The sequence below is a fragment of the Catharus ustulatus genome, chromosome 32, assembly GCF_009819885.2.
Source record: "Catharus ustulatus isolate bCatUst1 chromosome 32, bCatUst1.pri.v2, whole genome shotgun sequence".
In the NCBI taxonomy this organism is placed as follows: domain Eukaryota; kingdom Metazoa; phylum Chordata; class Aves; order Passeriformes; family Turdidae; genus Catharus; species Catharus ustulatus.
In genome coordinates, this window is record NC_046252.1 from 2,039,359 (window position 1) to 2,066,782 (window position 27,424).

The 27,424-nt window shown below is 63.5% G+C and overlaps 1 protein-coding gene across 1 annotated transcript in view; it reads left to right on the forward strand.

Annotated features, from left to right (window-relative positions):
* Positions 1-27,424, forward strand: part of LOC117009372 (neurexin-2-like) — a 60,290-nt gene that overhangs the window by 24,794 nt on the left and 8,072 nt on the right. The window contains 15 exon segments of the mRNA XM_033083622.2: positions 38-199; positions 1,050-1,494; positions 3,658-4,041; positions 5,168-5,368; positions 7,242-7,268; positions 8,248-8,367; positions 10,172-10,553; positions 12,071-12,261; positions 13,624-13,797; positions 14,823-14,942; positions 23,605-23,786; positions 24,997-25,032; positions 25,034-25,108; positions 25,110-25,139; positions 25,141-25,171. Of these exon segments, the coding sequence (XP_032939513.1) occupies positions 38-199; positions 1,050-1,494; positions 3,658-4,041; positions 5,168-5,368; positions 7,242-7,268; positions 8,248-8,367; positions 10,172-10,553; positions 12,071-12,261; positions 13,624-13,797; positions 14,823-14,942; positions 23,605-23,786; positions 24,997-25,032; positions 25,034-25,108; positions 25,110-25,139; positions 25,141-25,171 (2,560 nt within the window).

Below are 27,424 nucleotides of genomic sequence, written 5' to 3' on the forward strand. Positions count from 1 at the left end.
TGTCCCCGCTGAGCCCCGCCCCTGCCGTGTGACACAGGTGACAATCTCTGTGGACGGGATCCTGACCACCACGGGCTACACGCAGGAGGATTTCACCATGCTGGGCTCCGACGATTTCTTCTACGTGGGGGGGTCCCCGAACACCGCGGACCTGCCGGGGTCCCCCGTCAGCAACAACTTCATGGGCTGCCTCAAGGACGTGAGTCTGGGGGCTCGGGACCCCCCCCCCCGACCTCACCTGGGGGGTGGCGCAGGTGATGGGGGCGGGGGGGGCTCAGGGTGGGGATGGCTGACCCCCCCCGACTCACCTGGGTGTGACGGTGGGTGACATTTTGGGGACCCCCGACTCACCTGTGCGTGTCCCCAGGGACTGTAGGTGACATTGTGGGACCCCCGACTCACCTGTTCGTGTCCTTGGGGGTCGTAGATGACATTTCTGGGGACTTCCGACTCACCTGTGCGTGTCCCCCAGGGGCTGTGGATGACATTCTGGGGACATCCATGAGCCCCCGACTCACCTGTGCATGTCCAGGGGGCTGTGGGTGACATTTCTGGGACTCCCGACTCACCTGTGTGTATCCCCAGGGACTGTAGGTGACGTTTTGGGGACATCTATGAGCCCCCGACTCACCTGTGCGTGTCCCCAGGGGCTGTGGGTGACATTCCTGGGGACGCCCGACTCACCTGTGCGTGTCCCCCAGGGGCTGTGGATGACATTCTGGGGACATCCATGAGTCCCCGACTCACCTGTGCGTGTCCCCAGGGACTGTAGGTGACATTTCTGGGACTCCCGACTCACCTGTGTGTGTCCCTGGGGCTGTAGGTGACATTCTGGGGACCCCCGACTCACCTGTCCCCGTCCCCCGCTCCCCAAACTCACCTGTCCGTGTCCCCAGGGGTGTCACAGCTGCACGACACTCAGTGACACCCGCGGACCAGCACTGTGGGGGGATCACAGTGGGATATTGAAACCCCCCAGACCCCTCCCCTCCCCAAACTCACCTGTCCCCGTCCCCCCCTCCCCAAACTCACCTGTCCCCCCTCCCCAGGTGGTTTACAAGAACAACGACTTCAAGCTGGAGCTGTCGCGGCTGGCGCAGGAAGGGGACGCGCGGGTGACGCTGCACGGGGCGCTGCTGTTCCACTGCGACCCCCCCCCGGCGCTGGACCCCGTCACCTTCGCCACCCCCCAGGCTCACCTGGCGCTGCCCACCTGGCACCCGGCGCGCTCCGGCTCCGTCTCCTTCGATTTCCGCACCACGGAGCCCAACGGGGTCCTGCTGTTCGGGCAGGGACCCCCCCGGGACCCCCCGGCCGCCGCCCCCCGCGGGCCGCCCCCGCCGCCCCCCGATTTTTTGGCGCTGGAGCTGCTGGACGGGCACCTGTACCTGCTGCTGGGCATGGGCGCGGCCGGGCTGCGCCTCCGCGCCAGCGCCCGCAAGGTGACGGACGGAGAGTGGTGCCACGTGGATGTGCAGCGCGACGGGAGAAAAGGTGAGAGGGGGGGACAGGTGGGGGCAGGTGTACAGGGGGGACAGGTGTGCGGGGGGCAGGTGTCGTTCAGGTGTGCCGGGGGCAGGTGTGTGCAGTGGAGGTTCAGGTGTGCGGGGTGCGGGGGTTCAGGTGTGCAGGGTTCAGGTGTCGCTCAGGTGTGCAGGGTACAGGTGTGCGGGGTTCAGGTGTGTGAGGTGCAGATGTCTAGAGTTCAGGTGTGCAGAGTTCAAGTGTGCAGGGTTCAGGTGTGCAGGGGGGACAGGTGAGGTTCAGGTGTGCGGGGTGGGGATTCAGGTGTGCAGGGTTCAGGTGTGCAGGGTTCAGGTGTGCGGAGTGGAGGTTCAGGTGTGCAGGGTGCAGGTGTGCGGGGTGCAGGTGTGTGAGGTGCAGGTGTGCGATTTTCAGGTGTGCGGAGTGCAGGTGTGCAGGGTTCAGGTGTGCGGGGTTCAGGTGTGGTTCAGGTGTGTGGAGTGGGGATTCAGGTGTGTGGACTGCAGGTGAGCAGGGGGGACAGGTGTAGTTCAGATGTGTGAGGTGCAGGTGTGCGGGTTGAGGGGTTCAGGTGTGCGGAGTGGAGGGGTTCAGGTGTGCGGTGTTCAGGTGTGCGGGGGGGACAGGTGTCGTTCAGGTGTGCAGGGTTCAGGTGTCGTTCAGGTGTGCACGGTGCAGGTGTGTGGGGTTCAGGTGTGTGGAGTGGGGATTCCGGTGTGCAGGGTTCAGGTGTGCGAGGTTCAGATGTGCAAGGTGGGGGTTCAGGTGTATGGACTGAAGGTTCAGGTGTGCAGGGTTCAGGTGTGCAGGGGGGGTTCAGGTGTGCGGGATTCAGGTGTGCAAGGAGGACAGGTGAGGTTCAGGTGTGCAGGGCGTGCAGGTGTGCAGGGTTCGGGTGTGCGGGATTCAGGTGTGCGAGGTTCAGGTGTGCAGACTGAAGGTTCAGGTGTGTGGGGTGCAGGTGTGTGAGGTGCAGATGTCCAGGGTGCAGGTGTGCAGGGTGCAGGTGTGCAGGGTGGACAGGTGTCATTCAGGTGTGCGGGGTTCAGGTGTGCAAGAGGGACAGGTGTGCAGGGGGGGCAGGTGTGCGGAGTGGGGGTTCAGGGGTTCGTGGTGCAGGTGTGTGAGGTTCAGGTGTGCGGGCGTGCAGGTGTGCGGGGTTCAGGTGTGCAGGGTGGGGGTTCAGGTGTGTGGACTGAAGGTTCAGGTGTGCGGGGTGCAAGTGTGTGAGGTGCAGATGTCCAGGGTGCAGGTGTGCAGGGTGCAGGTGTCATTCAGGTGTGCAGGGTTCAGGTGTGTGAGGGGGACAGGTGAGGTTCAGGTGTGCAGGGGGGACAGGTGTCGTTCAGTTGTGCAGGGTTCAGGTGTGCGAGGGGGACAGGTGAGGTTCAGGTGTGCAGGGTTCAGGTGTGCGGTGTTCAGATGTGCAGGGTTCAGGTGTCGTTCAAGTGTGCAGGGTTCAGGTGTGCGGTGTTCAGATGTGTGAGGTGCAGATGTCTAGAGTTCAGGTGTGCAGAGTTCAAGTGTGCAGGGTTCAGGTGTGCGGGGTGGGCAGGTGTCGTTCAGGTGTGCAAGGTTTAGGTGTGCAAGGTTCAGGTGTGCGGGGTGGGGGGGTTCAGGTGTACAGACTGAAGGTTCAGGTGTGCGGGGTTCAGGTGTGCGGGCGGTGCTGGGGCAGGGTGTCCCCGTTATCCCTCCCTTTGCCATGCACCTGGTGTCCCCCTGGTGTCCCCAGTGTCCCCTCATGTCCCCCCAGGCTCGGTGTCCCTGAACCCCAGGGCACCCCGATGATCCCCTGACCCCAGCATTGTCCCCCCCTCGCCCCCCTCAATGTCCCCCTGATGTCCCCCCTGTGTCCCCTGATACCCCCCCGATGTCCACACCTGTCCCCTCGTCCCCTCCTGTCCCTCCCGATGTCCCCCTCCTATCCCCTCTCTGTCCCCTCCTATCCCTTCTCTGTCCCACTCTTTGTCCCCTCTCTGTCCCCTCTCTGTCCCCTCTCTGTCCCCTCTCTGACCCCACTCTCTACCCCCTCTCTGTCCATTCTCTGTCCTCTCTCTGTCCTCTCTGTCCTCACTCTCTGTCCCCTCTCTGTCCCACTCTCTGTCCCACTCTCTGTCCCCTCTCTGCCCCCACCCCGTGTCCCCCCCTGACGTCCCCCGTGTCCCCCAGGCTCGGTGTCCGTCAACAGCCGCAGCACGCCCTTCCTGGCCAGCGGTGACCGCGACATCCTGGACGTGGGGGCCGAGCTGTACCTGGGGGGGCTCCCCGAGGGTCGCCCCGGTCCCCCCGCGCCCCCCGAGCTCTGGGCCGCGGGGCTGCGCCTCGGCTTCGTGGGCTGCGTGCGGGATTTGTTCGTGGACGGGCGGAGCCGCGACGTGCGGGCGCTTTTGGGGGCCGGGGGCGCCCCGGGGGTCGCCCCCCTGTGCGCCAGGGACCCCCCCCGACTCTGCGCCAGCGCGCCCTGTCGCAACGGGGGCACCTGTCGCGAGGGGTGGAACCGATTCGTGTGCGACTGTCGCGGCACCGGGTACCTGGGACCGCGCTGCGAGACAGGTGAGGGGGTGGGACCGGGACAGGGGAGGGGGGAGGGACACGGGACAGGTGAGGGGACACGAGACAGGGGGGGAGGGACCGGGACAGGTGAGGGGGTGGGGACATGGGACAGGTGAGGGGACATGGGATAGGTGAGGGGGGGAGGGACACGGGACAGGTGAGAGGGGGAGAGGGCATCCCCCCGAACACCTGGGTGCTGCGGGGGAGGGGTGGGGGGGACACGGGACACCGAGGTGACACCTGGGGGGACATCGGGTAGGTGGGACAGCGCTGGGACAGGTGAGTGGGGGGACGGGGGGGTTAGGACACTGGGGACATGGCGGCCATGGGGACATCGCTGTGGCACAGGTGCGGGGGGAAGGACAATGGGGTGCTCCGGGATCGGGGTCCCCATGCCCAGACTCACGGGGGTGCCCCAGGATTTTGGTTCTCTGGGATCGGGGTGCCCCAGGATCGGGGTGATCTAGGATCGGGGTGCTCCAGGGTCGGGGTTCTCTGGGACCAGGGTGGCCCAGAATTGGGATGCTCCAGGATCAGGGTGCCCCAGGATCGGGGTTCCCATGCCCCGGCTCACACGGGGGTGTTCTGGGATTCTGGGATTTTGATTCTCTGGGATCGGGGTCCCCGTGCCCAGGCTCACACGGGGGATTGGGGTTCTCTGGGATCGGGATTCTCTGGGATCGGGGTGCCCTAGGATCGGGGTGCCCCAGGATTTGGGGTGGTCCAGGTTCGGGGTGCTCCGGGCTCGGGGTCCCCACGCCCAGGCTCACACGGGGGTGCCCCAGGATTTGGGGTGCTCCAGGCTCGGGATTCTCCGGGATCAGGGTGCCCGTGCCCAGGCTCACACGGGGGTTCTCTGGGATCGGGGTTCTCCAGGCTCGGGGTGCCCCAGGATTTTGATTCTGTGGAATCAGGGCCCCCACGCCCAGGTTCACGGGGGTTCTCTGGGATTGGGATTCTCTGGGATCGGGGTGCTCCAGGCTCGGGGTGCCCCAGGATCAGGGTGCCCCAGGTTCGGGGTCCCCATGCCCAGGCTCACACTGGAGTCTCCCAGGATTTTGATTCTCTGGAATCGCGGTCCCCACACCCCGGCTCACGCGGGTCCCCCCCGTCCCTGTCCCCGCAGAGGCGGCCGTGCTCAGCTATGACGGCAGCATGTACCTGAAGGTGCAGGTGCCGGGCGAGCAGACCGAGGCCGAGGACGTGTCCCTGCGCTTCATGTCCCCCCGCGCCTTCGGGCTCGTCCTCGCCACCACCTCGCGCCACTCGGCCGACACCCTGCGCCTCGAGCTGGACGGGGGGCGCATGAAGCTCACCCTCAACCTGGGTGAGCCCCCCGAAAAACCCGGCAGAGCCCCCCAGAGAGCCCCCAAAACATCCCCGAGATGTCCCTGGAATACTCCCTGGAATCCTCCCCAAAATCCTTCCCGAAATCCTCCCCGAAATCCTCCCCGAAACGGGGCCTGAGTTGGTTCTGGTCATCCCAGAATGGTCAGAATGGGATCTGGGATCCCAAATTGGGGTCTGGGATCCCCAAAATGATGCCCAGGACCCCAAAATGGTGCCTGGGAGCCCCTCAAACTGGTCAAATCGGTGCCTGGGATACCAGAGGGATGCTCAGGACTCCCAAAATGGTGCCTGGGACCCCCAAAATGATGCATGGGACCCCAAAATTGGTGTCTGGGATCCCCAAATGGTACCCAGGACCCCAAAATTGGTGTCTGGGATCCCCAGATTGGTGCCCAGGACCCCAAAATGATGCCTGGGACCCCCAGATTGGTGTCTGGGACCCCCAAAATGATGCCCAGGACCCCAAAATGATGCCTGGGACCCCCAAAATGATCAAATCGGTGCCTGGGATGCCGGAGTGATGCTCAGGATCCCAAATTAGTGCCCAGGTTGTGACCCCTAAAAAAGGTTGAGTTGATTCTTGGCTTCCCTAAACGTCCCCAAAACTGTTTGTGGCCCCCAAAATTGGCAAGCTGGTTCCTGGGAGCCCAGAATGAGGCTCAGGACCCCAAAGTGGCGCCCAGGTGAGTTCTCCTGACCCTAAAATTGTCACGTTCGTGCCTGGGACCCCAAAAAAAGTCTCCAAAAATTCTGCCCGGGCCGGTTCTTGTGATCCCAGAATGGTCAGGGCGGTGCCTGGGACCCCAAAACTTCCCCCAGATGGTGCCCGGGACCCCAAAGTGGTGCCCAGGACCCAAAAGTGGTGCCCAGGACCCCCAGAATCGCACCTGGGACCCCCAAACCGGCCCTGCGGGGTCGCCAGAGCCACCTCGGTGTCCCCGTCCCCTCCCCCTCTCCCCTCCCTCCCCTCGGGCTCGGGGCCTTCGTGACCCCCCCGCTGCCACTTGGGGCACAGCGCCGGGACCCCCCGAGGGTTGGGGACCCCCTCAGAGGGTTGGGGACCCCCCCAGAGAGTTGGGGTCCCCTCCTGCAGCCCCTTCCAGTGACGGGGACCCCCGTGGGGCTGCAGGTCCTCTGTGGGGTGAGGACCCCCCCATGGGATTGGGGACCCCCCAATGGAATTTGGGGACCCCCCCCCATGGATTGGGGACCCCCCAATGGAATTGGGGACCCCCCCATGGGATTGGGGACCCCCCAATGGAATTTGGGACCCCCCCATGGATTGGGGACCCCCCCGGGTCCCGGCGTTTCCCCCCCCCCCGCCCCGCAGCGGTTGACGAGGGGGGGCCCAGCCCGGGGGTCTCAGAACCCCCCGGATCCCCCCGGGATCCCCCCGGGCTGGGCCCTCAGGGCGGCCGCGACCCTCCCGCGAGGTGCCAGAGACCCCCTAAACCTGTCTGTCCCAGTCTATCCCAGTCCCTCCCAGTCATCCCAGTCCCTTCAAAGCCATCCCAGTCCCTCCCAGTCCCATCCCAGTCCCATCCCAGTCCCCTCCAGTCCCTCCCAGTTCCTCCCAGTCCCCTCCTCGTCCATCCCAGTCTCACCCCAGTCCCTCCCAGTCCCCCCTAGTTCCCCCCAGTCCCTCCCAGTCCCTCCCAGTCCCTCCCAGTCCATCCCAGTCATCCCAGTCCCTCCCAGTCCCTCCCAGTCCATCCCAGTCCATCCCAGTCCCTCCCAGTCCATCCCAGTTCCCCCCTCTGGCACCTCGCCCCCCGCTGCCGCTCCCCCCGTCCCCGGGGCGCCCCCTGGCGGCGGCCGCGCAGGGCCTGACCCGACTCTTCTCTCCCCAGACTGTGTCCGCGTGGGCTGTCACCCCAGTAAGTGCCACCCGCGTGTCCCCCCCGTGTCCCCGGGACACCCCCGGGACAGCCCAAAACCCCCCTGGGACACCCGGCCCCCCAAAAACCTCCTGCTGTCCCAATGTCCCCCAATGTCGCTGCTGTCCTCATTGTCACTGCTGTCCCCAATGCCCCCTGTGTCCCTGCTGTCTCCGGTGTCCCCAGTGTCCCCAATGTCCCCAATGTCGCTGCTGTCCCTGCTGTCCCCAATGTCCCCAATGTCCCCAATGTCCCCACTGTGTCATCGGTGTCCCTGCTGTCCCCAATGTCCATGGTGTCCCCAGTGTCACCGCTGTCCCTGGTGTCACCACTGTCCCTGCTGTCCCCAGTGTCCCTGCTGTCCCCAATGTCCCTGCTGTCCCCAATGTCCCTGATGTCCCTGCTGTCCCTGGTGTCCCCGGTGTCTCTGCTGTCCTGCTGTCCCTGCTGTCCCTGCTGTCCCCAATGTCCCTGCTGTCCCTGCTGTCCCCGGTGATCCTGCTGTCCCCAATGTCCCCGGTGTCATCGGTGTCCCTGCTGTCCCCAATGTCCCCGCTGTCCCTGCTGTTCCCAATGTCCCCAATGTCCCCAATGTCCCCGGTGCCCCTGCTGTCCCTGCTGTCCCCAATGTCCCTGCTGTCCCCAATGTCCCCAATGTCCCTGCTGTCCCTGCTGTCCCTGCTGTCCCTGCTGTCCCTGCTATCCCTGCTGTCCCCAATGTCCCCCATGACACCACTGTCCCTGCTGTCCCCAATGTCCCTGCTGTCCCTGCTGTCCCCGGTGTCACCACTGTCCCTGCTGTCCCCGCTGTCCCTCCTGTCCCTACTGTCCCCAGTGTCCCCAATGTCCCTGCTGTCCCCAATGTCCCCAATGTCCCCGCTGTCCCTGCTATCCCTGCTGTCCCCAATGTCCCTGCTGTCCCCGCTGTCCCTGCTGTCCCCGGTGTCACCACTGTCCCTGCTGTCCCCGCTGCCCCCAGGCAAGGGCCCCGAGACGCTGTTCGCGGGGCAGCGGCTGGATGACAACGAGTGGCACTCGGTGCGGGTGGCCCGGCGCGGGCGCAGCCTCCAGCTCGCCGTCGACAACGTCACCGTTGAAGGTGACACCGCGGGGACCGGTGGGGCGGGGGGGGGACCTCGGTCTGGGCTCTTGGGGTCACAGGGGGGGCTCAGGGCCGTGGGGACATGGCCAGGGGGGCTGCGGGTCTGTGGGACAGAGATGAAGACCCTTGGGGACAGGGGACACGGTCATGAGGTGTCCGGGTCCATGGGGACAGGGATTAAGGTCCTTGGGGACATGGGGACGTGGGGACATGGTGACCAGATCCATGGGGACACGGCCGGTGGGGGCTGCAGGTCTGTGGGACAGGGATGAAGGTCCTTGGGGACAGAGGACACGGTCATGAGGTGTCCAGGTCCATGGGGACAGGGATGAAGGTCTTTGGGGACATGGGGACATGGTGACCAGATCCATGGGGACATGGCCAGTGGGGGCTGCAGGTCTGTGGGACAGGGATGAAGGTCCTTGGGGACAGGGGGACATGGGGACATGGGGACATGGCCAGTGGGGTTGCTGATCCATGGGGACAGGGATGAATGTCCATGGGGACATGAGGACATGGAGGTGAGGTGTCCAGGTCCATGGGACAGGATGAAGGCCATTGGGGACACAGGGACACGGACATGAGGTGACCAAGTCCATGGGGACATGGCCAGTGGGGTTACTGGCCCTTGGGGACAGGGATAAAGGCTCATGGGGACAGGGATGAAGGTCCTTGGAGACACATGGTGATGGGTGTACAGGTTCCTTGGGGACATGGGGACATGGGGACATGGGCACAAGGTGACCAGATCCATGGGGACATTGCCAGTGGGGTCACTGGTCCATGGGGACAGGGATGAAGGTCCATGGGGACATGGGGACAGGGAGATGAGCTGTCCAGGTCCATGGGGATGAAGTGTCCAGGTCCATGGGACAGAGATGAAGGCCCTTGGGGACACAGGGACATGGACACGAGGTGACCGGGTCCATGTGGACATGGTCAGTGGGGTTGCTGGCCCTTGGGGACAGGAATGAAGACCCTTGAAGGCAGGGGGACAATGGAGATGAGGTGTCCGGGTCCATGGGGACATGGATAAAGGCTCATGGGGACAGGGATGAAGGTCCATGGGGACACGAGGACATGGACACGAGGTGACCAGGTCCATGGGGACATGGTCAGTGGGGTTGCTGATCCATGGGGACAGGGATGAAGGTCCATGGGGATGAGGTGACCAGGTCCATGGAGACATGGCCAGTGGGGTCGCTGGCCCTTGGGGACAGGGATGAAGATCCTTGGGGACATGGGGACACGAACATGAGGTATCCAGGTCCATGGGACAGGATGAAGGCCCTTAGGGACACTGGGACACAGGCATGAGGTAACCAGGTCCATGGGGACATGGCCAGTGGGGTTGCTGGCCCTTGGGGACAGGAATGAAGGCTCATGGGGAATGAAGACCCTTGGGGACACGAGGACATGGGGACGAGGTGACCAGGTCCATGGGGACAGGGATGAAGACCCTTGGGGACAGAGATGAAGGCCATTGGGGACAGGGATGAAGGCCCTTGAAGACAGGGGGACAACGGAGATGAGGTGTCCAGGTCCATGGGGACAGGGATAAAAGCTCATGGGGACAGGGATGAAGGTCCATGGGGACATGAGGACATGGGGACATGGGCACAAGGTGACCAGGTCCATGGGGACATGGCCAGTGGGGTCACTGCCCCTTGGGGACACTGGGACATGAACACAACACCACCAATCCCTTCCCTATCCCCTAAACCCACACCCCAACGCCACCACAGCGCGGTGCCACCCCCACCCTCACCCCGATGCCACCCCCGTGGTGTCCCCACCCCAGGCCAGCTGTCGGGCTCCCACACCCGCCTGGAATTCCACAACATCGAGACCGGCATCGTCACTGAGCGGCGCTTCCTGGCCGTGGTCCCGTCCAACTTCCTGGGCCACCTGAGCGGGCTCCTGTTCAACGGGCTGCCCTACCTGGACCTGTGCCGCGACGGCGACATCAGCACCTGCGAGCTCAACGCGCGCTTCGGCCGCCGCGCCATCGTGGCCGACCCGGTGGCTTTCGGTGGCCGCGGCTCCTTCGTGGCGTTGGCCACGCTCCAGGCCTTCGCCTCCTTCCACCTCTTCTTCCAGTTCAAGACCACGGCGCCCGACGGGCTCATCCTGTTCAACGGCGGCAGCGGGTCTGATTTCCTGGTGGTGGAGCTGGTGAAGGGGTGAGGAGGGTGGTGGGGGGTGGTGGGAGGGTGGGGGGTGGCAAAAAATACTTGGGGGGGTGACAGAAATACCTGGGGGATGCAAAAAATACAAAGGGGGCAACAGAAATACCTGGAGGATACAAAAAATGCAACAAAATATGCAAAGGGGGCAACAAAAATACCTGGAGGGGCAACAGAAATACCTGGGGGATACAAAAAATACAACAGAAATAACGGGAGGATACAAAAAACACAAAGGGGGCAACAAAAAATACCTGAGGGATACAAAAAATACAAAGAGGGCAACAGAAAATATCTGGGGGATACAAAAAATACCTGGGGGATACGAAAAATACCGAGGAGGTGACGAAAATACCGTGAGGGGTAACAAAAATACCTGGAGGATACAAAAAATACAAAGGGGGTAACAGAAATATCGAGGGAACACAAAAAATACCAAGGAGAGCAACAGAAATACGTGGGGGATACAAAAAATATAAAGGGGGCAACAGAAATATCGGGGAGATACAAAAAATATCAGGGCAATACAAAAAATACAAGGGGGAGATACAAAAAATGCCACGGGGATACAAAAAATACCGAGGGGGCAACAAAATTAATGGGGGTATACAAAAAATATCAGGGCGATAGAAAAAAACGCCAGAGGGCACCAAAAAATACTGGAGGGACTTCGAAAAATGCCAAGGGGACACAAAAAATACCAGGAGGCAACAAAAAATGCCAGGGGGACACCAAAAAACATTGGGGGACATTGAAAACCACCAGTGGAGCATCAAAAAATACCGAGAGGACACCAAAAAAATATCAGGGGACACCAAAATATACCAGGGGACACAAAAAAATATCAGGGGGACACAAAAAAATATCAGGGGACACAAAAAAATATCAGGGGGACACAAAAAAATACTGGGAGGGCATCAGGGGGGACATCCTGGGGACCTCAGAGATCTTGGGGAGCACTTGAGGACACCAGGGGGGTCTTGGGGACCCTGTGACCCCCCCTTTGGGGACCTTGGGGACCCCCTGGGTGCCCTGGGGACACCAGGGGGGGTCCTGGGGATGTTGTGACCCCTCCTTGGGGACCCTGTGACCCCCCTTGGGGACTTTGGGGACCACCTGGGGACCCTGTGACCCCCCCTTGGGGACCCTGTGAGCACCTTGGGGACCACCTGGGGACACCAGGGGGGGTCCTGGGGACATTGTGACCCCTCCTTGGGCACCCTGTGACCCCCCTTGGGGACCCTGGGGACCACCTGGGGAGAGCAGGGGGGTCCTGGGGACCCTGTGACCCCCCCCTTGGGGACATCCTGAACCCCCCTCACCCCTCAGGGACCCCCCCTCACCCCCCAATACCCACCCACCCTCAAGCTCCGCCCCTTTTTGCTCAGACCACGCCCACAAAACGACCACACCCAGCTGAGGCCACGCCCCCCGCCCCGTTCCACACCCAGTATTGGGGAGGGGGGGGTCCCCAGGTGAGTCCCCCCCCCCCACGAGGCCACGCCCCTTTCCAGGTACATCCACTACGTGTTCGACCTGGGCGAGGGCCCCTCGCTCATGAAGGGGAACTCGGAGCAGCCGCTGCACGACGGGCGCTGGCACGAGGTGGCCGTGGCCAGGGAGGGCGGAAACCTGCACGGGCTGCGCGTGGACGGGAGACCCGTGAGCCAGCACGGGCAGGGGGCCCGCGGGCTGCAGCTCAAAGGTGAGAATGGCACACCTGGGCACACCTGGGGACAGGTGTGATACACCTGGGGGGACAGGGATATACCTGGGGACAGCTGAGACACACCTGGGACACCTGGGATATGCCTGGGGACAGCTGGGATATACCTGGGGACAAGTGTGATACACCTGGGACACACCTGGGGGCAGCTGGGGACACCTGGGATATACCTGGGCACACCTGGGGACAGCTGGGGAGGGTACAGGTGTGTGGGTGACACCCCGTGAGCCAGCACGGGCAGGGGGCCCGCGGGCTGCAGCTCAAAGGTGAGGCTGACACACCTGGGCACATCTGGGGACAGGTGTGATACACCTGGGATACACCTGGGCACACCTGGGGACACCTGGGGACACCTGGGATGTACCTGGGGAGGGTACAGGTGTGTGGGTGACATCCTGTGAGCCAGCACGGGCAGGGGGACCGCGGGCTGCAGCTCAAAGGTGAGGCTGGGACACCTGGGCACACCTGGGGACATCTGGGATGCACCTGGGGACAGCTGGGGACATCTGGGATGCACCTGGGACACACCTGGGGGAGGGTACAGGTGTGTGGGTGACACCTCATGAGCCAGCACGGGCAGGGGGACCGCGGGCTGCAGCTCAAAGGTGAGGCTGGCACACCTGAGATACACCTGGGACACCTGGGATATACCTGGGGACAGCTGGGATACACCTGGGACACCTGGGACACACCTGAGATACCTGGGATACACCTGGGGACAGGTGTGATACACCTGGGACACACCTGGGGACAGCTGGGACACACCTGGGACACAGCTGGGATACACCTGGGCACACCTGGGGACACACCTGGGACACAGCTGGAACACCTGGAATACACCTGGGACACCTGGGATACACCTGGGGACAGGTGTGATACACCTGGGATACACCTGGGGACAACTGGGGACAGCTGGGCACACCTGACGCACACCTGGGCACACCTGGGACACACCTGGGGGAGGGCACAGATGTGCTTGGTCCCGGGGGGGATGGCAGGGGGCACCCACAGGGGTGTCACCCCTGCCAGGGGGACCCCTCACCCCACGAGTGATCCCCCAGGTGTGTCCCAGGTATCCCCAGGTGTCCCCAGGTGTCCCCCTGAACATCAGGACGGGCAATGGGACACAGGGGGGGTCACCCTGGGGTTATTGTGGGGTCCGTGCCCCCCCCAGGTGACCCCCAGATGTCCCCAGGTTTGTCCAGGTGTCCCCAGGTGTGTCCCAGATGTCCCCAGGTGTCCCCCTGAACATCAGGACGGGCAATGGGACACGGGGGGGGTCACCCCGGGGTTATTGTGGGGCCCGTGCCCCCCCAGGTGACCCCCCCCGTGCCCCCCCAGGTGAGCTGTACGTCGGGGGGGTCAGCCCGGGGCTCCTGGGCCGCCTCCCGAGGCTCGTGGCCTCCCGGGGGGGATTCCGGGGCTGTTTGGCCTCGCTGGACCTGAACGGGCGCCTGCCCGACCTGCTCGGGGACGCCCTGAGGCGCGTGGGGGACGTCAGGAGGGGCTGCGACGGTGAGAGCCCAAATCCGGGGGGGCTGGGGGGGTTTGGGGGTCTGGGATGGTGAGAATTGGGGGGGTTTTGGGGGTCTGGGGGCTTTGGGATGGTGAGAATTGGGGGACACGGGGAGTCTGGAGGGTCTGGGGGCTTTGGGATGGTGAGAATTGGGGGACACGGGACGGTTTTGGGGTGGTCTGGGGGCTCTGGGATGGTGAGAATTGGCTGGGGGGGCTGGGGGGGTTTGGGACGGTGAGAACTGGGGAGCATGGAGAGGTTTTGGGGGTCTGGGGGCTTTGGGATGGTGAGAATTGGGGGGCACGGGGGGTCTGGGTGGTCTGGGGCTTTGGGATGGTGAGAACTGGGGGACACGAGGGGTCTGGGGGCTTTGGGGACTTTGGGATGGTGAGAATTGAGGGGACACGGGGGGATTTGGGGGTCTGGGGGCTTTGAGATGGTGAGAATTGGGGGATATGGAGGGGGCTGGGGGGTCTGGGGGCTTTGGGATGGGGAGAATTGGGGGGCACGGGGGGGTTTTGGGGTGGTCTGGAGGCTTTGGGGGCTTTGAGATTGTGAGAATTCGGGGGCACGGGGGGATTTGGGGTAGTCTGGGGGCTTTGGGATATGGGGGATGTGTAGGGGAGATGGGATGGTGAGAATTGGGGGACAGGGAGGGATTTGGGGTGGTCTGGGGGCTTTGGGATGGTGAGAATTGGCTGGGGGGCTGGGGGGGTTTGGGATGGTGAGAATTGGGGGCCACGGGGGGTCTCAGGTGGTATCGAGGGGCACAAGGCTCTGGGGGTACGGGGATATGGGGGGACAGGGGTCTGGGGGTGTCTGGGGCACTTTTGGGGAGTCCTGGGCTTTTCCAAAGGGTTTGGGGTGCGCATATGGATGGGCGGGGGCTCGGGGGGGTTTGGGGTGCCCAGAACTCAACGGGGGTGCAGAGAACACGGCGGGGAGGGGGCACAAACACCCACAGAGAGCCCCCCCGAGTTTGGGGGATCCCGGGGGGGGTCCCCACGAGCCCGGTGCCCCCCAGGCCCCAGCACGACGTGCGCCGAGGACTCGTGTGCCCACGGGGGCGTTTGCCTGCAGCAGTGGGACGGCTTCACCTGCGACTGCAGCATGACGGCCTTCGGGGGGGCCGGCTGCGCCGAGCGTGAGTGGGGGGCGCGCAGGAGAGGGGGGGCAGGCAGGGTTTGGGGGGGACAGGCAGAGTTTGGGGGGTCAGGCAGGGTTTGGGGGGTCCGGGGGCCTCGGGGACTCGCTGTGCCGAACGTGAGTGGGGGGCGCGCAGGAGAGGGGGCAGGCAGGGTTTGAGGGGCTCAGGGGGCTCAGGAAGGTTTGAGAAACTCGCTGTGCTGAGCGTGAGTTTGGGGGGCCAGGGGAGATTTGGGGGGTCCGGGGGGTTCGGGAAGTCTCGGGGCACTCGCTGTGCTCAACGTGAATGGGGAGCCAGGAGAGATTTGGGGGGACAGGCAGGATTTGGGGGGCCAGGGCCGGTTTGAGGGGTTCGGGGGACTCGGGAAGGCTCGGGGGGGCTCGCTGTGCTTAGCGTGAGTTGGGGGTCAGGGAGGATTTGGGGGGCTCAGGCAGGATTTGAGGAGTCCAGGAGTCTCGGGGGACTCGCTGTGCCGAGCGTGAGTTGGGGGTCAGGGAGGATTTTTTGGGCTAGGCGAGATTTGGGGGGCCAGGCAGGGTTTGAGGGGTTCGGGGGCTTTGAGGACTCGCTGTGCCGAGCGTGGGTGGGGGTCCAGGGGCGATTTGGGGGGCCAGGCGAGATTTGGGGGGTCCGGGGGGTTCGGGAAGTCTCAGGGCACTTGCTGTACTCAATGTGAACGGGGAACCAGGAGAGATTTGGGGGGCCAGGCAGGGTTTGGGGGGGTCGGGGGACTCGGAGGACTCACTGTACTGAGCGTGAGTTGGGGATCAGGGAGGATTTGGGGGCCAGACAGGATTTGGGGGGCCAGGGGACGGTTTGGGGGGTCCGGGTGACTCGGGGCGCTCGCTGTGCTCAACGTGAATGAGGAGCCAGGAGAGATTTGAGGGGCTAGGGGAGATTTGGGGGCCAGGCAGAGTTTGGTAGGTCCAGGGGGCTCAGAGGACTCACTGTGCCAAGCGTGAGTGGGGGTCCAGGGGAGATTTGGGGGGCTCAGGGCCGGTTTGAGTGGTTCAGGTGGCTCAGGAAGGTTTGGGAAACTCGCTGTGCTGAGCGTGAGTTGGGGGTCAGGGAGGATTTGGGGGGCCAGGGGAGATTTGGGGGGTCCGGGGGGTTCGGGAAGTCTCGGGGCACTCACTGTGCTCAACGTGAATGGGGAGCCAGGAGAGATTTGGGGGACCAGGGCCGGTTTGAGGGATTCGGGGGACTCGGGAAGGCTCGGGGCACTCGCTGTGCTCAATGTGAATGGGGAACCAGGAGAGATTTGGAGGGCCAGGGCCGGTTTGAGGCGTTTGGGGGTCTCGGGACACTCGCTGCGCGAGCGTGGCTGGGGGATCCAGGGGCGATTTGGGGGACCAGGCAGGGTTTGAGGGGCCAGGCGAGATTTGGGGGGTCCGGGGGTTCGGGAAGTCTCGGGGCACTCGCTGTGCTCAATGTGAATGGGAACCAGGAGAGATTTGGGGGGGCAGGCAGGGTTTGGGGGGCCAGGCAGGGTTTGGGGGAGTCGGGGGACTCGCTGCGCCGAGCCGTGAGTGGAGATCCAGGGGCGATTTGGGGGACCAGGCAGAGTTTTGGGGGTCCCGGGGGCTCGGGAAGTCTCGGGGCACTCGCTGTGCCAAAACGTGACTGGGGATCCACGTGATTTGGGGGGTCAGGTAGGGTTTGAGGGGTCCGGGGGTCTCGGGGGACTCACTGCTCCGAGCGTGAGTTGGGGGTCAGGGAGGATTTTTGGGGCTAGGAGAGATTTGGGGGGTCAGGCAGGGTTTGGGGGGGTCGGGGGGCTTTGAGGACTTACTGTGCCGAACGTGGGTGGGGGTCCAGGGACGATTTGGGGGGCCAGGCAGGGTTTTGAGGGGCCAGGCGAGATTTCGGGGGTCCAGGGGGCTTGGGGAACTCGCTGCGCCGAGCGTGAGTTTGGGGCCAGGTAGGATTTGGGGTGCTCAGGGGAGATTTGAGGGGCTCGGGGGGCTCAGGAAGGCTCAGGATGTGGCTGTGCCCAATTTGAGTGGGGGTCTCAGGCAGATTTGGGGGGCTCGAGTGACCCAAGGCGACAGAGGGGGACACCCAGGGGGGTTCAGGACAGGGGACCTCCCCACACCTGGAGGAGCCCCTGGGAGCCCCCCAGGACCGAGCCCGGGTGTCCCTTGTCCCTCCGGGGGGACACGAGTGCCACCCGCACGCGGCGCTGTGGCTTTGTCACCCCCACACGGGACAGGTGTCCCCAACCCGAGGTGGCTCCGTCGCTTTATGGAGCCCCAAGGTCCTGAACGAGGGCAGGGGGCAGCGCGGGTGTCACCTGTGTCACCTGTGCCACCTGTGTAACCTGTGTGTGTCACCTGCGCCTTGCACGAGGGCTCTGTGTCCCCGCGGCCCTGAACGAGGGGCAGGTGACAACTCTTGGGACACCTGTGTCCCTCTCAGAGGGACCCTGTCCCCTCCCCATGTCCCCCCATGTCCCCCCATGTCCCCCCATGTCCCCCCTCCCTCCAGGTGAGTCCCCCACACCTGAGTGGGGACACGGGGGGGGGGTTGGGGCCGCTCCGTGGGGCAGGACAAGGAGTGGGGACAATGGGGACACCACGATGGGGAGGTGGCACTGCCGGGGGGGGTCACTGAGGGGCTCGCCCACCCCCCAGAGCCACCTGGAGCCACCCGGGGCCACCTGGAGCCACCGCGGGGCGCGGGGGGGGCTCCGTGGGGCAGCCGCGACCCCCGCGTGTCTCCCCCGATCTCGGCGCCACCTCCGGGGGGTCCCCGGGGGGCTCCGGGGGTACCCTGGGGAGGGGGAGGGGGGTCCGTGGGTTCCCCCTCGTGGGTCGCGCGTGGCCCCTCCCCCCACCCCACGGCCCCTCCCCCCGCCCCTCCCCCGCCCCCCGCCCCTCCCGCTGCAGCAGCCGCCGCCGCCGCCGCCGCCCCGCGGCCGCCCGCGCCCACCGCCCCACGGCCCCGGCGAGCCCCGGCGACCCCCGGGCCCCACAGCGACCCCCGGGCCCCACAGAGACCCCCGGGCCTGTCAGCGACCCCCGGGCCCCACCGCGCCGCCGCTGCCGCCGCCACCGCCCAGGCCAGAGCCCCCCCCCCACAACACCGGCACAGCCCCCGCTCCATCCTCAGCGCCATCCTCATCTTCATCCCCATCCTCATCCTCAGCTCCATCCTCATCCTCAGCCTCCCGCAGACCCCGGCCTCCGCCCCACAGCGCCCATCCCCCCCCTCCCCACATCGCCCCACATCGCCCCTCCCCCTCCCTCCTCCTCCTCCTCCGCTCCATCTCCCCCCGCTCCGCATCCTCCATCCCCCCCAATCCCAAATCCAGCCTCAAATCCCGACCCCCACCCAATTCCCAGCCCCAAATCCCGACCCCCACCCCAAATCCAGCCCCAAATCCCGACCCCCTCCCCATTTCCCATCCCCACATCGCCCCCATCCCCACATCCCTCACCCTCCATCCCTCTCCCCCCTCCCCATTTTCCATCCCCACACCCCCCCCCCCCCCCCACCCCGAGCCCCCCCTCCCGGACCATGCTCGACCCCCTCTGAGCCCCCCCCCGCGCCCCCCCCCGCCCTGGCCCCCCCCCGCCCCGGGGCCCCCCCCGCGCCCCCCCCCCGCATGCGCTGAGCCCCGGGGGGGGGATCCAGACCCGGGGGGGCGCTCGGGACCCCCCGGCCCCGCAGCCCAGGGGGGGTCGGGACCCCCGGGGCCCTTTGGGGGCGCCGCCCGCTTTTTTAGTGGGGGGAGGACGCCCCCCCCCAGCCCCATTTCGGGGATATTTGGGCCCCCCCAGCGCTGATTTAGGGGGAGATTTGGGCGACCCCCCCCTCCCCCAGCCCCATTTTGGGGGGATTCGGGGCCCCCCCGGCCTCGTTTTCGGGGGGTTCAGCTCGCCCCCAGCCCCTTTTGGGGTGATTGCGCCCCCCCCCCGCTCCTATTTTTGGGGATTTGCCTCCCCCAGCCCCTTTCGGGGGGGGCTCGCCCCCGCCCCCGGCCCCGTTTGGGGGGGTTTGGGTTTTCTCAGGGCCTCCCCCAGCCCCATTTCCGGGCTGTTCCGGCGCCCCCTCCCCACCCCCGGGGGTGGATTTTGGGGCCCGCGTGGGGGGGAAGAATTCGGGGACCCCCCCGGCCCTTGTGGGGTGCCCCAGGACCGAGATTTGGGGCGATTTTGGGCGATTTTGGGGTTTTTCCCGACTTCACGTTGGGTTGAACCGGGACTGCCCCCCCTCCCCATTTTTGGGCTGGATTTGAAGCCCCCTCCCCCATCCCAATTTTAGGCTCGCCATCCCCCCCAGCCCCATTTTCGGGGTTCATCCCCCCCTAGATCCTTTTGGGGCACAACCCCCCCCCCTCAAACCCAAATTTAGGGTTCGGGAACCCCCTCGGGGCCTCATTTTGGGGCATCCCCCCCCCCATTTTGGGGTTCAGTCCTTCCCAGCCCCCCCTTTTGGGGCTCTAAACCCCTCCCCCCCACCTCCACCCCCCCTTTGGGGGCTCCCCCTCCCCCTTCACCCCCATTTTGGGGTCTCACCCTACTCCCTCCCCCCTTTTGGGGTCGCCCCCCTCCCTCCACCACCAGCCCCACATTTTGGGGTTCCCCCCCCCGCTGTCACCCCCCTCTTTAACTGGGGGCTCCCCCTGTCCCTCCCACCCCCCAATTTTGGAGCCCTCCCCCCACATTTTGGGGTTCAGTCCCTCCTAGACCCCATTTGGGGGGTCTGGACCCTCTCCCTTCACCCCCTCCCCCCCCATTTTGGGGGCTCCCCCCTCACCTCCACCCCTCATTTGGGGACCACCCCCTTAATTTGGGGCTCCCCCCCTCATTTGGGGGACTCCCCCATCCCCTCCTCCATCCATTTCGGGGGTCCCCTCCCCACCCTCACCCCCTTTTTGGGGTCTCCCCCCCTCTCCTTTCACCCCAAAATTTGGGGTCTCCCCCCGCTCCTTTCACCCCCCAAATTCGGGGAGTTTTCCCCCATTTTTGGGGTCTCCGCCCTCTCCTTTCACCCCCTAAATTCGGGGGGTTTTCCCCCCTTTTTTGGGATCTCCCCCCCCTCTTTCCTACCCCAATTTTGGGGTCTCCCCCCTCCTTTCACCCCCTATTTTGGGGTCTCCCCCGCCTCTTTTTCCACCCCCCCTTTTTGGGGTCTCCTTCCTCTCCTTCCCCCCCCAAATCCGGGGACTCCTCCTCCTTTCTCCACCCCCCCCCCCCCCACAATTTGTGGGCTCCCCTTTCCCCCCCCACCCTCGGGGGCTGCCCCCATCCCCCCCTCCCCCCTCCCCTCCATCTCCATTCCGGGGGCTCCTCCCCCCATTTTGGGGTCCCCCTCGCTGGGGTACCCCCCGGCGCTGCCGGATGGGGGGGGGGTGGTCGCTGAGGGGCCGATGGGGGGCCTGGGGGGGCCCCGGGGCGCTGGGGGTGCATGGCGCTGGGGGCGCTGGGGGTGCTGGGGGTGCTGGGGTGCTGGTGCCCCCCGCCCGCCCCGCCCGCGTCTCCTCCAGCCTCTCCACCACGCACCACGTGCACCACTTCCACGGGCGGCACGGCACGGCGCCCATCGCCATCAACCGCGCGCCCTTCCTCACCGGGGCACCACGGTGAGCCTTCATATCCTCATCGTCATTGTCGTCATCATTGTCATCCTTATCATCATCCTCACCTTCCTTATCATCCTTACCTTTCTTATCATCATCATCCTATCATCATTATCATCCTCCTCATCGCCATCAGCCGCGCACCCTTACCTCACCCAGGGCCACCATGGTGAGCCCTTCATCATCCTCTTGTCATCTTCATCATCATCCTTACCCTCCTCATCATCATCCTTACCTTCGTTATCATCCTCACCTTCCTTATCATCATCCACATCATCCTTATCATCATCCTTACCTTCTTTATCATCCTTACCTTTCTTATTCATCATCATCCTTATCCTTATCATCATCCCCATCAACCGCGCACCCTTCCTCACCCGGGGGCACCACGGTGAGCCTTCATCATCCTCATCGGCATTGTCATCATCATTGTCATCCTTATCATCATCCTCACCTTCCTTATCATCCTTATCATCCTTACCTTGCTTATCATCATCCTTACCTTCCTATCATCCCCATCGCATCAACCGCGCGCCCTTCCTCACCCGGGGCACCACGGGCACCACAGTGAGCCTTCATCATCCTCATCATCATCCTCACCTTCCTCATCATCCTTACCTTCCTTATCATCATCATCATCATCCTCACCTTCTTATCATCATCCCCATCGCCATCAACCGCGCGCCCTTCCTCACCGGGGGCACCACGGTGAGCCTTGGTCGTCATCTTCATCTTCATCATCATCCTTATCATCATCCTTATCCTTATCATCATACTTACCCTCCTTATCATCATCCTTACCTTCGTTATCATCATCCCTACCTTCCTCATTGTCCTTATCATCCTCATCATCCCATCAACCTGCGCCCTTCCTCACCGGGGGCACCATGGTGAACCTTCATCGCCATCTTCATCATCGTCATCGTCATCACCTTCATCATTCATCATCATCCTTATCCTTATCATCTTTACCTTCCTTATCATCATCATCCTTACCTTCCTCATTGTCCTTATCATCCTTATCCTCATCATCGCCATCAACCGCGCGCCCTTCCTCACCTGGGGCCACCACCGTGAGCCTTCATCATCATCATTGTCATCTTCATCATCATCTTCCTCATCATCATCATCCTTATCATCCTTATCTTTGTCATCATCCTTACCCTCCTTATCATCATCATCCTTACCTTCATCATCATCATCTCCATCGCCATCAACCACGCGCCCTTCCTCACCTGGGGGCACCATGGTGAGCCTTCATCATCATCATCATCATCATCTTCCCCATCCTCATCCTCATTTTCCTCATCCTCCTCATCCTCCTCCCCTTCATCCTCCCCATCGCCATCAACCACGTGCGCCATGTTGAGCCTTCATCATCACCCACATCGTTGTCGTCCTCCTCATCATCCTCATCATCATCATCACCTTTTTCTTCATCCTCATCTTCATCTTCATCCTCATCTTCCTCACCCTCCTCATCCTCCCCATCTCCATCAGCTCCATGCTCTTCCTCGCCCATGGGCACCACCATGAGCCCTCCTCACCTTCAACATCATCACCTTCATCTTCCTCCCCATGTCCCTCCTCACCCACAGCCGCCTCAGCGAGCCTTCATCACCCCCTCCTCCTCCTCACAGGGACCCCATAACCCTCATCATCATCATCATCATCATATCATCATCATCATCATCACCATCATCATCATCATCATCATCATCATCCTCAGGCTCCTTCAGCCTCCTCCTCACGGTGACAGGGACACAGATGCCTTCCTCCCCCTCTTCCTCTTCCTCCTCCTCTTTCCTCTTCTTCCTCCTCCTCTCTCACTGCCTTGGGAACCTGGGACAGCCTTCATCCTCCTCCTCTTCCTCTTCTTCCTCCTCACAACACCCAACCCCCTCTTCCTCCCCCCTCCTCCTCTTCCTCCTCCTGTTTCTCACCCTCCTCCTCCTCCCCACCTGCTCTGGGTATTTCAGCCTGGCCTTCCTCCCCCTCCTCCTCCTCCTCCCTGTCACCTCCTCCTCCTCACTGCCTTGGGAACCGGCAACAGCCTTCCTCCCCCTCTTCCTCTTCCTCCCCCTCTTCCTCCTCCCCCCGCGCCAGGGCCGGGCGGTTTTGGGGTCAGGGCCGGGTTTGGGGGGGCCCTGTGGGGTCTGTGCCCCCCCGCGGGTGGTTTTGGGGTGGTTTTGGGTGATTTTGGGGTTGGTTTGGTGGTTTTGGCTGGATTTGGCTAATTTGGATATGTTTTTGGGGCGTGTTTGTGTGGTTTTGGGGTGTGATTTGGTGTTTTGAAATGGTTTTGGGGTTTTCTTGGCTGGTTTTAGCTGTTTTGGGGTGTGTTAGGGTGATTTTGGGGTGTGTTAGGGTGATTTTGGGATGTGATTTGTTATTTTTGGCTGATTTGGGGGTGGTTTTGGGGTGTGTTTTGGTATTTTGGGATGGTTTCGGTGGTTTTTGTTGTTTTTTTGCTGTTTGTTTTGCTGGTTTTGGCTGTTTTGTGTCCGTGTTTGTGCTCCTGCAAGGCCCTGGGGGATGGGGGGGGCACAAAAGGAACCCCCAAACATCGGGGGGGGTCCTGATGGTCCCACAGCCCCTCTCCCAAATTCAGAAATTCCCCCCCAAAAAAAAATTCCAGGACCCCTCCCCAAATATCAGTGATCCCCAGGGTCCCCCCTGGGTGTCGTGGACCCCCCAAATTCAGGGGTCCCTCCCCCCCCCTCCAAGATTCCGGGGGTCCCTCCTGGACCCCCCCCAACATTCCGGGGTCTCCCCAAATTTTGGGGTCCTCCCCCTCCCCTCAGGGTCCCCTCAAACTCTGCATCCACTCCTGCTCACCCCCAAACTCCAGGGGTCCCTCCTGGGTGTCCTGGACCCCCAAATTCAGGGGTCCCCCCCCTCCAAGATTCCAGCTCACCCCCAAACTCCGGCGGTCCCTTTTGGACCCCCCCAACCTGCCCAAATCCCAGGACCCCCCTCAAATTCAACCCCTCAAACCTCACACCCCCCCAAAATCCCATCCCCACCCCCTCTCCCCTCTCCCCCTGACCCCCCCGTTTTTCTCTCCCCCCCCAGCGGGCACCACGTACATTTTTGGCAAGGGGGGGGCCCTGATCACCTACACGTGGCCCCCCAATGACCGGCCCAGCACCCGCGCCGACCGCCTGGCCCTGGGCTTCAGCACCCGGCAGCGCGACGCGGTTCTGCTGCGGGTGGAGAGCGCGGCCGGGCTCGGCGACTTCCTGCAGCTCCACATTGTAAGGGGGGCAAAAATTTGGGGTACGGGGGGTTGGGGGGCTGGGAAGGGCTGGGAAGGGCTGGGGGTTTGGGGGTGTAAAGGGTCTGGGGGTTTGGGGGGTACAAGGATCTCAGGGTGCTTGTGGAGAGTGGGGCTGGGTTCAGGGAATTCCTGCAGCTCCACATTGTAAGGGGGGCAAAAAATTGGGGTACGGGGGGTTGGAGGGGGCTGGAAGAGGTTGGGGGTACAGGGGGGTTTAGGGGGTGTAAAGGGTCTGGGGGTTTGGGGAGTGTAAAGGGTCTGGGGGTTTAGGGGGGTCTGGGGGTTCTGCTGCTCATGGAGAGCACGGCTGGGTTTGGGGAATTCCTGAAATTCCACATTGTAAGGGGGAGGTCGGGAATTTTGGGTTCAGGGGTGTTTGGGGGGCTGGGAAGGGCTGGGGGCTTGGGGGTATAAAGGGTCTGGGGGTTTAGGGGGTATAAAAGGTCTGGGAGTGCTGATGGAGAGCGTGGCTGGGTTCGGGGAATTCCTGCAGCTTCCACATTGTAAGGGGGGGGTCGGGAATCGGGGTTCGGGGGGTTAGGGGGGCTGGGAAGGGCTGGGGGTTTGGGGGTATAAAGGGTCTGGGGGTTTAGGGGGGTCTGGGGGTTCTGCTGCGGGTGGAGAGCACGGCTGGGTTCGGGGAATTCCTGAAAACTCCACATTGTAAGGGGAGAGGTCGGGGAATTTGGGGTTCAGGGGTGTTTGGGTGGCTGGGAAGGGCTGGGGTTTTGGGGGTATAAAGGGTCTGGGGGTTTGGGGTATAAAGGGTCTGGGGTGCTGATGGAGAGCGCAGCCGGGTTTTGGGGAATTCCTGCAGCTCCACATTGTAAAGGAGGGTTGGAAATTTTGGGGGTCCTGGGGAATTTGGGGGGCTCTGGGCTCTCCCGGTCAAGGCTGGATTTGGCGAATCCCCACAGGAGGAGACAAAATTGGGGTGCGGGGCTTTAATGGGGGGTCACGGGGGGGGGGCTCCTGCTAAAATCTGGGTTTGGTGACATCCTGAAACCACAGGAGGTGACAAATTTGGGGGTTTGGGGTCCCGGGGAGGGAAATTTGGGGGGTCTGTGTGCTGTGAAATCCAAACTCGGCGATTGCGCTCCGTAAGAGAAGCCGAATTGGGGGGCGGGTGTCGCTTCTGGGTGGGGTCTCAAGCACCCACCCCGGTGCCCCCCGCCCTCCCCCCGCAGGTGCAGGGGGCCGTGGGGGTCCTGTTCAACGTGGGCCACCGAGGACATCGCGCTGGAGGAGCGGGGGGCGGCCGTCAGCGACGGGCGCTTCCACGTCGTGCGCTTCACGCGCCAGCGGCGGCAACGCCACGCTCCAGGTGGACCGGCGGCCCCCTGCACGAGAGATACCCGCCAGGTACCCCCCCCCTGCCGAGCCCCCACACCCACAGGGCCCCCCGCACCCCCAGGTACCCCCAGGTGTTCCCTAGGGCTCCTGCAGGTGTTCCCCAGGTACCCCCAGGTACCCCTAGGTGTTCCTCAGGTGTTCCCCAGGTACCCCACAGGTGTTTCCCAGGTACCGCCAGAGCTCCTGCAGACCCTGCAGGTGTTCCCCAGGTGTTCCCAGGTACCCCCAGGTACCCCCAGGTGTTCCCCAGGTGTTCACCAGGTACTCCCAGGTGTACCCCAGGGCTCTTAGAGACCCTGCAGGTGTTCCCCAGGTACCCCCAGAGCTCCTGCAGACACTGCAGGTGTTCCCCAGGTGTTCCCAGGTACCCCCAGGTGTTCCCCAGGTACCCCCAGGTGTTCCCCAGGTGTTCTCCAGGTACCCCCAGAGCTCCTGCAGACCCTGCAGGTGTTCCCCTGGTGTTCCCCAGGCCTCTTACAGACCCTACAGGTACCCTCCAAATACCCCCCCAGGTACTTCCAGGGCTCCTGCAGACCCTCCAGGTGTTTCCCAAGGTACTCCCAAGGCTCCTAAACACCCTGCAGGTGTTCCCCAGGTGTTCCCCCAGGGCTTTTACAGACCCTACAGGTGTTCCCCAGGTACACCCAGGGCTCCCACAGACACCAAGGGACACTCCAGGTGCCGGGGACACCCCTGGGACAGCCCTGCAGGACCCCCAGGACACCCCAAAGCACCCGGAGCCCCCCCAGACCCCCCCATGGCACCTTCGGGCACCCCCAGAGTCACCCCAGGGTCATCCAGGGTCACCCCAGGGTCACCCCACAGAGCCCCCCCTAACGAGGGCACTAACGAGGCAGCGCTAACGAGGGGTCCCACGGCCACCCCCCCTGCCCCTCCCCCCGCTAATGCCCCCATAAAGGCCACATAAACCCCCCGAGGGTCACCCCCACCCCCTGGTGACATTGGGGACACCCCCCACTGGTGACACTGGGGACACCCCAACCCCACTGGTGACAATTGGGGACACCCTCACTGGGGTGACACCTGGGGACACCCCCACCGGTGACACTGGGGACACCCCAACACCGGTGACACTGTGGGACACCCCAACCCCACTGGTGACATTGAGGACACCCCACCCCACCAGTGACACTGGGGACACCCAACCCCGGTGACAGCGTGGCAGGGACCGGGGACATCAGCAGGGGCGTCGTGGCTGTGGGGACAGTGCTGGTCACACCGTGGTGGCACTAAGGTGACACTGATGGTGACACTGATGGTGACATGATGGTGGCACTGATGGTCACACTAATAGTGACACGATGGTCGCACTGTGGTTGTCACTGAGGGGTGACATGATGGTGACACTTGAGGTGACACCCATTGGCACTCACCCCAGTGCTGCTGCCAGTGGACACCCGCCGTCCCACCATGGTGACATTAGTGGTGACACCACAATCCCACTGTGGTGACATTAATGGTGACACCACTGGCAAGGCCACCGTCCCACCATGGTGACACTGATGGTGACACCAATGCCCAAGGCCACCGTCCCACCATGGTGACACCAAGAGTGCCACTAACAGTGAAACCACGGTCCCCACCATGGTGACAGTGATGTGACACCAATGGCAAGGCCACCATGCCACCATAGTCACACTGATGGTGACATCAGTGGCCAGATCATAGTCCCACTGTGGTGACACCAAGAGTGCCACTAACAACGAGGCCATGATCCCACCATGGTGACATTAGTGGTGACACCAATGCCAAGGCCACCGTCCCACCGTGGTGACACTGATGGTGACACCAATGGCCAGGCCATGATCCCACCATGGTGACACTGATAGTGACATCAGTGGCCAGATTACAGTCCCACCGTGGTGACACCAAGAGTGCCACTAACAACGAGGCCACCATCCCACCGTGGTGACGCTGATGGTGACACCAATGGCCAGGCCATGATCCCACCATGGTGACACCAACGACGCCACCAACACCGTGGTCCCACTGGGGTGACCCTGATGGCGATGCCGCGGTGACACCGCCGTGACACCACCGCTGATGCCCCTCCCAGTGCCACACTGCCACCCGGCCAGTGTCCCAAAATCCAGTATCTGGTGTCCCGATATCCGGTATCCCAGTATCCGGTGTCCTGGTACCCCAGTGTCCCGGTGTCCAGGTGTCCCGGTGCCCGGTGTCCCAATATCCAGTGTCCCAGTGTCCGGTGTCCCGATATCTGGTGCCCACTGCCCGGTGTCC